The 10719-nt window shown below is 56.4% G+C and overlaps 1 protein-coding gene and 1 long non-coding RNA gene across 2 annotated transcripts in view; one reads left to right on the forward strand and one right to left on the reverse strand.

Moving 5' to 3' along the window:
- Positions 1-8446, reverse strand: part of RBPMS2 (RNA binding protein, mRNA processing factor 2) — a 29113-nt gene extending 20667 nt beyond the window's left edge. The window contains exon 1 of the mRNA XM_077128208.1: positions 8360-8446. Coding sequence (XP_076984323.1) covers positions 8360-8446 — 87 coding nt within the window. The remainder of the gene's footprint in view (positions 1-8359) is intronic.
- Positions 53-1968, forward strand: LOC143656256 (uncharacterized). The gene is made up of 3 exons (XR_013162438.1): positions 53-373; positions 829-1139; positions 1343-1968. It is a non-coding gene; the product is annotated as an uncharacterized LOC143656256 (long non-coding RNA).
- Positions 8447-10719: the final 2273 nt, after the last annotated feature.

Consider the following 10719-nt stretch of genomic DNA (forward strand, 5'->3'; position numbering starts at 1 on the left):
TTAGGGAAGAGGGTGGGGAAAAGAGGGAAATCCAAAAAGGGAAAAACAAGCCTCTTATGAGCCCCTCCCACATCCTTCCCGGACTCCCAGGCCCCAGCAGCAACCCAAATAGAGACCATCTGAGCTGGAAGAGACCTTATTTTTAGACGACGGCACCAAGGCCCAGAGGTCCAGTGACTTGTGCACGGCCATCAAGCACAGAGGGGCTGCCCCGGCAACACCAGTACCCGAGCCACAACCCTCCGTCTCACGCCCCCCACCAAGGCCCCGCTGGGTCAGCCTTATATGCCCAGGAACAAGCCCCTTCAGCCTTTGCATAAAGGGGGCAGAAACAGGCCCTTGCAAGTTTGGGAGAAGGCGTGAGCCAAAGGAAGTAAGTCCTCCATGGGGGGGGGGGGGGCAGGGGGCAGGTCAGGGGCGGGTCCCCAGGTGATCTCGTGGTTAGTCCTAAAACAGATAGTTACTAGAGAGGGCACAAAAAGACACCCAGGCAGGCTGTCAACAAGCAGCCCCTGGATACAAACAGCCTTGCGTCCCACTGACTGTGGGGTGGGGGACCTGGAGCAGGGCCTCCAGTGCATCCTGGACAGGAGAGCTGGTCCACAGGCACCCCACGAAGCTCGTGGCCCAAAGCCAGGCCGCTAGAGCTAGGTCCCAACAGAAGTCCAGTCTGTCCCCCTCTTAGCATCTTATGACCCCACCTACCACCAACCCAGACTATGGGGCTTTATGAGTTGCAGCCTCCTGCAACTCTAAAGTCTGCAATTATAAAGTCTACAACTTTCCTGATGTGAAAATACTGAAACGTCATTTTTAAATGTGTATCAGCCATCACCTTGCCCAGATCTGAACTGGCTCCCAGAAGGGGAAGAAGAGCCCATTGAGAAACAACACACTGAACCCAGGCTCAGAGCCTCCTGCTCAGCAAATGCCTGCTGACGAGATTAGAAAAAGAGCTTCAAACCACTCGTCAGGAAGCCCGAGTTGAAGTTCCAGCCCTGCCACCAGCCAAACAGGCGGTGACTGAGTCTCAGGATGAGGCTTGGGCACTGTGCTCCAGCTGTGCAGAGCTTAATGCCCTCCTTCTTTCAAGAAGGCAAAGAAGGGGGTGACGAAGGGACTAGAGAGAAGCAGGGCAGGTAAGAGGGCAGGGTGTCAGAAGTCAGGTCCCGGGGTGGGGCTGGGGGTTTGAGAAAGGCAGAAATGTCAGCGCAACCACACTGGGCCCATGCAGAGATCTCAGGGGCCGTTTTCTTCTTTTACATATGCGTGCGTACAGCGGGAGGTGGTTTGGGTCCTGCCTGGAGGCTGGCACCAGCAGGTTGCTCTCACCCCTCCCAAGGGAAAGAAGTCCCTCTGAGTGGGGCCACTTGACGCGAGGTGGATGGAATGTGGTGACATGGGCTGCAGACCCGGGACTTATAAGGCACTGCACAAGGACACAGCGAAAGGAGCCAGCAAGATCCAGCCAGGCAGGGGATACGAGCCTAGCAGGACACACACACAGTCCAGAACCCCGGGACGTGCTTCCAGGCCCCCCCGCCCCAAGGAGCTCTGGGACTGCTCAGCCACCCAGGCCAGAACCCAGCCCAGCTCCCCCCAGGCAGGCCCATCTGGGACGGCCACCTCGCTCCACGCTTGCCGACATCACCCTTGGCCTACCTGGTGTGAAGTCCCAGCTGAGGGTCTGTTTATTGTACAGCTCCAAACCACACAGGAGCAGGGGTTGCCGGCTGTAAGGCCCAGTTCTGGACAGCGCTTTGTTGTTTCCTGTCCTTTCACACATACAGTCCTTTGATAAAACAGGCAGAGCAGGTACGGGCCCCATTTTTTAGAGAAGGAAGCTGGCTCAGGGACTAGATGCCTGGGAGTAGACACACCTTGCAGAGTCTATGGGGTGTCCCAGGGGCCCCGTGACTGTGGTGGGGGAGGCAAGCATGGGGGAACCAAGCTGGGGTGACAAGTTTTCAAAAGGCAGAGACAGGGCCCGACATGTAGAAAAGCGGTACGTGAGAAGGCCTCAGGCCCCCGGCTCCAGCAGAAGACTTAGTCTCCCAGGCCCGGACCTGTGTGCACTGATCGAAACCTCACTTAGGAAACGGGGCCAACCAGACTGTGAACTAACTGGACCGCGCAGCCTGTGCACAGCCGGGGAGAGGAGATGGGATGAGGGGCGGGGGGCTTGCTTTCCATTTGGCTCCAGACAGGGGTGGGTGCCAAGGCCTGGCTTTGAGAAGCAACTCTGAGTGGCAGGCTCTTGGGGGACCCAGGATGGAGGGCTCCTGGGTAAGGCTCTCTTTCCTTCTGCATCATCCACCCCCCCCTGTGCTTCGGGTGTGGTGCGATGAGCTAGCGTCCATCTATTGCTTGCCCTGCATGCCTGGCCAGGGAACAGCTGACCCTACACCACATGCCACCTTTATAGAAAGGACCAGATTTGAGGCATGGAGCTAGGGGCATCCTACACTCCTTCCCACCCCACAGCTTCCAAATCAATGCCCTCAACCCTTAAACCATGTAATGCTATTCCAGTGTAAGCACACAGCAGGACACACACACACACACACACACACACACACACCTGCCCATCACTTGACTGAGGCAGGTGAAGCCTGACAGGAGACATTTCTGCTGGAAGAGGGTCTCTGTTTAGGGATGGAAGCTGGTTTCAGGATTCTGATTTGGAGCTCCCCTGCTGCAAACAACTTAGCATCCTTCCACCCCAAGCTGTGCCTCCAGGTAGCTACATAAAGAACAGGGACCACACTGGTAGAAGTGGGGGTGGGGCAGGGGAGTGGACAGCACAGCCTGCCACAAGAGTTCTCAAAAATGGTCTCAGGTCCTATCCCAGTAACCTCTCCCCAGTGCTCCATAAAAGCCCAAGATGCATCTGGGGAAGGGGAGGTTAGCTAACCACAAAAAACGGACCACAAGGCTAAGTCCTCCAGACGTTCCTACCACAGCCTGGTCCAGGTTAGGCACCAGCCCTTCTCCCTGGGAGTCAGAAGCCTGTTGAGAACCATATGGGTGGCCTTGATGGCTTGTGACAGCAAAGAGCGTCTGCTCAGTCGGCCGTGACTGCCTGAACGCCATGGCAGATGGGCCCAGACAGACCCTCCCCACCACGCCGGGTCCTGCTGCACTCTGGAGACCTTCAGCACGGGCGGATCTGCCAGTGGGCTCTTCCTGCCTGGACCCATCAGGAAGGGAGGCGCCAATGATCCGGGTACCCGTCTACCCTGACACATCCCTGAGGTCACGCTGTTCTTTCTACCCAAGGATGGGATGTGCTGGGTGGCCAGGCTAGCCCTGGGCAGGCAGCGGAAGGGGTTCTGGCACAGGAAGCCTGTGAGTGGTTTGTTATTCTCACCTCACGGCAATGTGGTTTCTGAAGCGCCGGAGAGAGGCTCAGCCCTGCTGCCTCATGGCTTTGCCAGGAGCAGAGAACCTCACTGGGGAAGCCACAGTTAGAGGAACCATCAAAGCACCAGATGCTGCTACTAACCGTGACCAATGGCCAAACAGAGGCCACCAGGCAGTGCCAGAACCCACTTCAGCTCTGGGTAACCAAAGGGTTCATTCAGCTCTGGGTAACCTTGGGCCAGGCAGGACTGACAACATCTCTACATCTCGGGGCTGTCCAGAAGCCCAATAAGATAAAAGGGTTGAGAGCACAAGAGCAAAGCAGAGGCTAGGCATCTGCAGCTCATGTATTGCCTCGACTACAAGCACTCATCAGCCCCACCAGGGATGTGAAAAAGAGAAGCCACCAGGATGTCTGCACGTTGAATGGGATTCAGAAGACACATCTCACTGGGGCAAACTAGTCAGGCTGCCCACCTGGCGGACGCAGGGAAGGAGGGAACCAGAAGGCCCAAGAGAATCGTCTCCCAAAATGACAGGCGGTCACTTTAGAACAAGAACCATTTCTTTGATAAGATGCACAAAGTAGTGGGGTACCAAAGGGAGGGGAGGGGTGAAAGCAGCCAGCCCCAATACAGCAAAAAGGGGTGTACTCAATGGATGCCATCCAGACAGTGGGTTCATATCTTATGGTTTTGTGCAATCATGGTCGTACGCAGTCTTAAGACTCATTATAGCATATTTTTGAAATGTGTCAAATTTTTTAAATCAATTAATATGAGCCAGAGCATGTTGCAGCAAATCTATTGTTTGTAAAAAAAATAACAGTAACAATAATAAAATAAACTGTCTGTAGAGAATCTGAATAATAACAGAATTGACTCTGTCTGTTTTTTATTATCACCACGCAATTGCAATTCTAAACAACGTCTGTGATAAAATGCTCCTCCTGGCAGGGGCTGACAATTCCTGTCATCCAGTCTGGGGTTGCCACCGACCCCAAGGAAACTAGCCTAAGGCCTGTCTCTGACTTCTACTTGGACCCCGGCACACCCAAAGCTCAACCCTCAAAAATTTTGTTTGCAAAGTCCTCTCCTCCCCCACCCTCAAGTCTTCCCCAAAGCCCTAATATAAAACAGAGCAGTAGCTACAGTGTGTGGTAAAGAGCACAAGCTCTGGGTTCAAACCCAAACTCTACTTCCTAACAGCTATATCAGAGTTGCTTAACTTCTATGTGCCTCAGTTTCCTCATTTATAAAATGGTGATGATAATAATATACCTGCTTCTCAGTACAGCTAAGTTTAAATGAGTTAAAATGGTAAAATACTTAGAATAGTGCTTGGCACAAATAACATATGAGTTTACTATTATTAAAACAGATTCTGAAAAAAAAAAATGAAAACAAAACAATGTAACAACAACAACAAAAACAGACTTTGCTTTGTTTAAGCAGATGAGAAATGTCCACAGTAACCCACAGCAGAGAGGGGAGCCTCACCTCCTACTACAGGCTACCTGGATACTGGTTCTAGGTAAGAGCCCAGAGGTATGGAAGCCCCCCAAGTGTTCCAGATTCATTCAAATGCTTTTGATGGCAAAGAAAAGAGAAGCAGAGGTGCCCAGTCACACAGTGGACTCCACCATTCCTTCCTACTCATCTAGAGTGCTCAGAAAACCCCCTGAGGACTTCATGATGGGCCCTGGGGTACTAGGCCTGCAAGGAACACCTTGACCCAGCTACAACGCATGCAATGGACAAGCAGAGATGGGGGTGAGAGGGTGGGGAGGGGCTGAGACCCACTGACCAAGCTGCCCCCACCCCCAGCTGCCATAACCCTTATTTTTCTACAGTTCATCATTAGGCTGGCATAAAACTTCAACTTTTAGAAACTTGTGCCTCCCCCCAACCCAAAGATCAAAAAAATCCTCTCCCCAGGGAAAGCTCCAATTAAAAGTTATAATAGCTTAGTATTTATTACGAAATATAGAATATGCTTTCAAACCACACATATCCTTCCCAGAGATCATCTAAGACAATTTAGCCATCTGCCCAGAACTACTGAAACAGGACATGGTTAGGTCCGGGGTTTGGCAACTGGCCTGGCAGCCTCGATGTAAGCCTACCCTGGGCAGGGCTCATTTGCTTTAATTTCCCTTCTGGAGCTCCATCACCACCACAGACCTTGTGGTACGACCTCTAGACTTGTTTCAAGACTGAAACAGGTTATTTAGCTACCCTCCTGCCGACCAGCTCCTGAATTCCCTGCTGCCCTCCTTAGCTTTCAGAGGGTATCAAAGCTTCTAAACTCATCTCCTTCCCAAGAGGCTGGAAAATGCCAATTCTTCCCCTTCCCATATAATCTCCAGCTCTTCATAATCTGCACCTTCCCACATTGCTTCAACATAGCAAACTCCTGGGAGTTACCAAAGCAAGCCATGTGACTCCATGGTCCCTGCCACCCCACTTCTGCACATACCTTTTCCATCCCCACACATCTAACAACTTTCTACTTAAGCAGAACTCCGAGCCGTCTGACCTCTAACCCCTTCACAGCACCAATGTACCATGCCCTAATGTCCCTTTATCATCCCACCTCACACATTGCCTCTTGGCAAGTAATTTTCACCTCCCAGTCTATGGCCTTTTTACCTGTACCCCCAACCCTTAGTCCAGAAAAGGAATCTAATGTTGATGATATGGGTTAAGCCCCACGGGTAGGGCAGGTAAAAAGGGAGAGCCAAAGCTAATCAAAGCAGATTAAGAGAACAAGCAACTCCACTGACACCAGACCACAAACCACGAAAATATACTCTCTTCTCCTTTAGGAATTAGGTCTCCTAGCAGACAGTAGGGTTCCTCGGTTTTTTTTTACAGACTTGCTACAGCTAATTTCCAATAGTCGATTGGGAAGAGCTAGCCTGAGTCAGCCACGGAAGTAAACCACCACTGCTAAAAATTCCTGAATGATGGCTCTTGATGGTTGTTGAACTGACTGCCTAGGGGGCATCTAAACCAGAGGGGGAGGAGTCCAGGTTCAGCCCAAATCACCAATTCAAAGTGGTGGCTCCAACACAGAGATCTTAGCATATTCTTCAGAAAGCTGGCAAGGGGGGAAAGCTCACCCTTGCCCTTACCTGACCAGAGCAGATCCTGGGCTCCTGGAGACCTTAGATACTGGACTGGAGAGCCCTTAGTTTTAGACTTCTGCTGAACACAAGCCTGTGCCGCTAGGTGGCCACCAGTCATGTAGGTGCCCTGAACTGCCATGGTGTTTGCAGCCCACCTCAGCCCCCAGGGTAGGTATAGCAGAGATAGCACTCTTTGAGGAGCCTGCTCTCTCTCCCAGAAAAGGCACTTTTATATAAGTCTGCTGAAGCAGCCTCTGGCAGAAGGGGTGTTCTGGTTTCTTGCACAGCTCCAAAGGAGACTGGTTCCCTCCCCCAATTTCAGTCACAGGGAGCCCCCCCCACACACATACACACAAATGGGCCAACCTCTTGTCCCTCCCCAACTCTCAGGGGAGTTTCTGAACAACCAGACAGAGTCAGGATAGAGTTAAGCCCCTCAAAAGCAAAGGCCTGGTGGCATTAGGACCAAGGGAGACAAGGCCTTGGGGAGCTGAAACAATCCCACTGCACTCCAGCCACCACTGGACATGTCAGGCCCTCCCTTGCCACACCCTTCGGGCTGAAGAGTTGTGTAACTGCCTCTCTTCTAAGTGGGATTCCGACCTAGATGCTCAAGATGTCTTGCCATTGGTGGGCAGCAAGCCTCTGAGGAACTTAGAGTGGGAAGTGTCGACTGACCCTTCCATCGTCCCCTGGCAGAGGGGCACCCAGCCTAGCCGGGGTGGGGTCCTCCACCGCTATCCTACACCAAACACCCAGCATGACTGGGCCCCTGAACTGGAAGGAGGCAGCTATACCATCTCCACCAGGAGACTGTGCGGTTTCTCCCCATATCAGGCGGGAAAGGAGCTTGGGGTGGATAACTGGCCCTGGGTTTCCTGGACAGGGGGCATGCCAGGGTGGGGCAGGAAGGGTCCCTCAGCTGGGGAGTGACACAGCAGAAGCCAGAGGCCCTTCGAGGGGCCTGGGAAAGCTGCCCCCCTTCCACACCAGTTCTCTGGCCTAGCTCCCCGTCCCCAAGTCGCTGATAGTTTCAAGGCTTTTATCCACCCTCCCATCACCCCACAACCTCCCCGATTTCACCATCGCATTAACCTCCCAGCTGCTGGTGGTTCTGTGAAGATGCCTCATCCTCCCTCCTCTTAGCACATGGCCGACGGACAAGATGATGTCGCCTCTCCCGACACAATCCTGCCCAGGCCAGCTCTGAGGTCCTAGCTTGGCCACCGGCGGAAGGAGAACGCGGGGGGCAGACTGTCTTTAGTCATCTCTTTCCCAACCCTTATTCCAGGCTGACTCTTCTGCCCAGGTTCTGGGGCTGTGAGGAAAGTGCGCCCACGATGACCACAGCTCTACCGAATGTGGGTGCCGCCGGCCGGCCCAGGCCTCCAAGGTCACGGGAGGGGTCAGGGTGGGAAAGGCAAGTTGAGCCTGGGTGCCGCCCGCCGCGCTAATCCCTCTCGGTTCCTACCAGCCGAGGCGGGAGTCCCGGCCATGCGGCAGAAGCGCCTCAGCCGAGGGCAGCGAGCCGGGCCAAGGGTGGGGAGCTCGGGGCGAGCGGGCAGCAGGCGCGGGGCGGCCCGGCCCGGCTCGCCCACCACTGGACCCCCGGACGGCAGAACGCGCGCGGCCCGCCCCGAGTCCGGGAGGACCGAGAAACAATGCCCGCCCGGCGGGGCAGTCCAGGCCGCACGCCCCCGCCCGCCGGACACAGGCTGCTCCTCCCGGGGCGAAGGGCAGCGGCGGGAAGACGCCTGGAGCGAATGCCAGGCCGACCCCGAACGACGCGGGCGGCCCCAGGTGCCCTCTCCGCCGCCCACCTCCGCGCACACCTTCGCGGGACACGTCCTGGGGCCGCAGACTCACCTCCTCCTCCAGGGCGCTGCCGGAGCCCGTGCCGGTGCCGGTGCCCGCGCTGCTGCTGTGCTCGCCGTCCGGCTTCAGGTTGCTCATGGTGCGGGGGGGAAGGGGGGAAGGGGGAGGTCGAGGGGAAGGGAGCGCGGAACGGGGAGGTGGGAAGGGGCGCGGTGAGCGGTGCGCTCCGGGGGGTGCGGGGTGGGGTGGTGGTGGGGGGCGCGCGGGGCGGTGAGAGGGGCAGCCGCCGCGTCGGGCGGGGGTCACATCAAGTTTGGCGGGTGCAGGAGGCAGGGAGGGGGTGCGGTGGTGGAAGCGCCGGGAACCGGAGCCGAGCCCGAGCGGCCGCAGCCTCCGCCTTTTCACTGCGACCGGCGAGTGCGCCCGCGGCGGCGGCGGCGGGGGGCGGGCGCCGGTGGAGGGGGCGGGCGCCGGGCGGTGGCGGGGGGCGGGGGCCGGAACCGGCCTCAGCTGGGGCCCGGCCAGCCCCCTCCCCCGCCCTCCTCGCGGTCTCCGGGGGAACGCGCAGCCAATCCCCGCCGCCCACTACGGGCTCGCCCGGGTCCGGGCTGCGGCGCGCCGGCCACTGGCAGGGCTTTTACTCTTTCCCCCTCGTCGGCTCTCTCGCTCTCTCGTTTTCCCGGTTTCCCTTTTCCACGACCACTTTTAAAACTTCGATGAACTCGCCCGGACAACTTTCTTAAAGGGGCCGCGCGCTCAGCGTCGTCCCAGCCAGCGGGAAGTGGATTTAGATGCCCGGCGCCCCGCTCCTCGGGTCCCCAGGCGTTCCTGCCCCAGCCGCCTCACGCGAGCGGCGCCTGCAGCGGGGCTCCGTGGTCGTCGCTTCTGGAAGGAGGCTTCCTTGTGCCTAGGACTCTTTTCAGCTCCAAATACAGTCGCCCGGTCCGGGTCAGCGCTCTCCTCCCTCCCCTCAACGCAAGGTTCCGGGGGTGGGGGGTGGGGAGCCAGGTTCTGGGGATGATGGCCTGAGGGCCCGACGCTTGGGGTCTGGCCTTGGCTCGGCGGTTGTCTTGCTGCGTGACCTTGAGGAAATCACTTCACCTCTCCGGTCTCAGGCTCCAGGCCCAGAGGGTGGGATTTAGGATCTCAAACTCCCTTCCCACTCCCAGTCATTGAATGGGATTTAAGGCAGAGAAGTCGAATCTTTGGGTCCCAAATGGTTATTAGCCCCGGAAGCGGGCATCTCAAATGACCAAGGAAGTTTTGTTCACGGCCTACCCCCACCCGTACCCCACCCCTTTTTGGGTCTTCTCTCTTCTCGCCCGGCTTCAGTCCCCCACCCCTTCCCCCTCCTATTCTGAGCCCTGAAGAGGGGGAGGGGAGAGAGCCTAGCGGCTCGGGCGGGGCGGTCGCGACTCCCACCCTCCAGGTCTCGAGAGCGCGGCCGTCCCGTCGGGTTTCCAGTTGCTTTTGCAAACCCTCGCGGGCTGGGGTCGGCCCTTGCCGCCACCTTATAGAAACGCGCTCTCACCTCCAGCTGGGCACGAAACTCAGCAGCCTCGAGCCCTGCGGAGCTGCGGGAGGACTGGACCCTTCCCCGGCGTCTGCATAGGGAATTCCAGCTTAGACCGGGGGATCCCTGCCGAGGGGTCGTTGGGCCTCGGGAAGCCACTGCCAAGGGGTGAGGGGAGTCCTACGGGACCCCAGCCCCGGACAGGCGTCTCCGGGTGCGATCTGCCTCCAGGCGCCTACTTTCCGTGCAGCCTTTACCCGCCAAGCTGGGTCACAACACCTGGGTTTGGGGCTGGAAGCAACGCCCAGCGGCAGTGGACTGGGATGAGCTGGGTTGGCAGTCAGGAACCAGTAAGGATCCCATACCTTGGACAAGTGATTGAGCTCCTCTGTGCTTCAAGGCGCTGAACTGTTAAATAAGTCTAGTACCATCATACAGGAGGGTTGACTGTGGAAGTTTATAATGCTCCTGTGGTTGAGTCTCTGTAGTAAGTTATAATCTCCGTCATAAACTGCCATTTAACAGATGAGTAAGCTGAGGCCTAAAGATGGGTGATATCTTTCCGAATGACAGATATATTTGTTCAGTAGATCTTTTAGTGAGCACCTGCCAGAATACTCAGGAACCCCTGCATGCTCGTGCCAAGGCCAGAAGCACCCTAGTTTCCCACCACCCCCCATTGCCAATCCATGATCTGTGCTTTAATTTCCCCAAAGTTTCCAGGGTATTTCCAGCCTTTGACACCTCCAGATGGACCCATCCTTGTGAACCCTCATGTACCCTGGCCAGCCTTCAGTGAGTGCATCTCCTTCGCAGGCCTAAAACTCAATCTGGCTTCATTCCCCTCTCCCTCATTCCCTAGAATAGATTTTCCCATCAGCCATGTCTCCAGTCTGGC

The sequence above is a fragment of the Tamandua tetradactyla genome, chromosome 14 (genome assembly GCF_023851605.1).
Source record: "Tamandua tetradactyla isolate mTamTet1 chromosome 14, mTamTet1.pri, whole genome shotgun sequence".
Taxonomy (NCBI): Eukaryota; Metazoa; Chordata; class Mammalia; order Pilosa; family Myrmecophagidae; genus Tamandua; species Tamandua tetradactyla.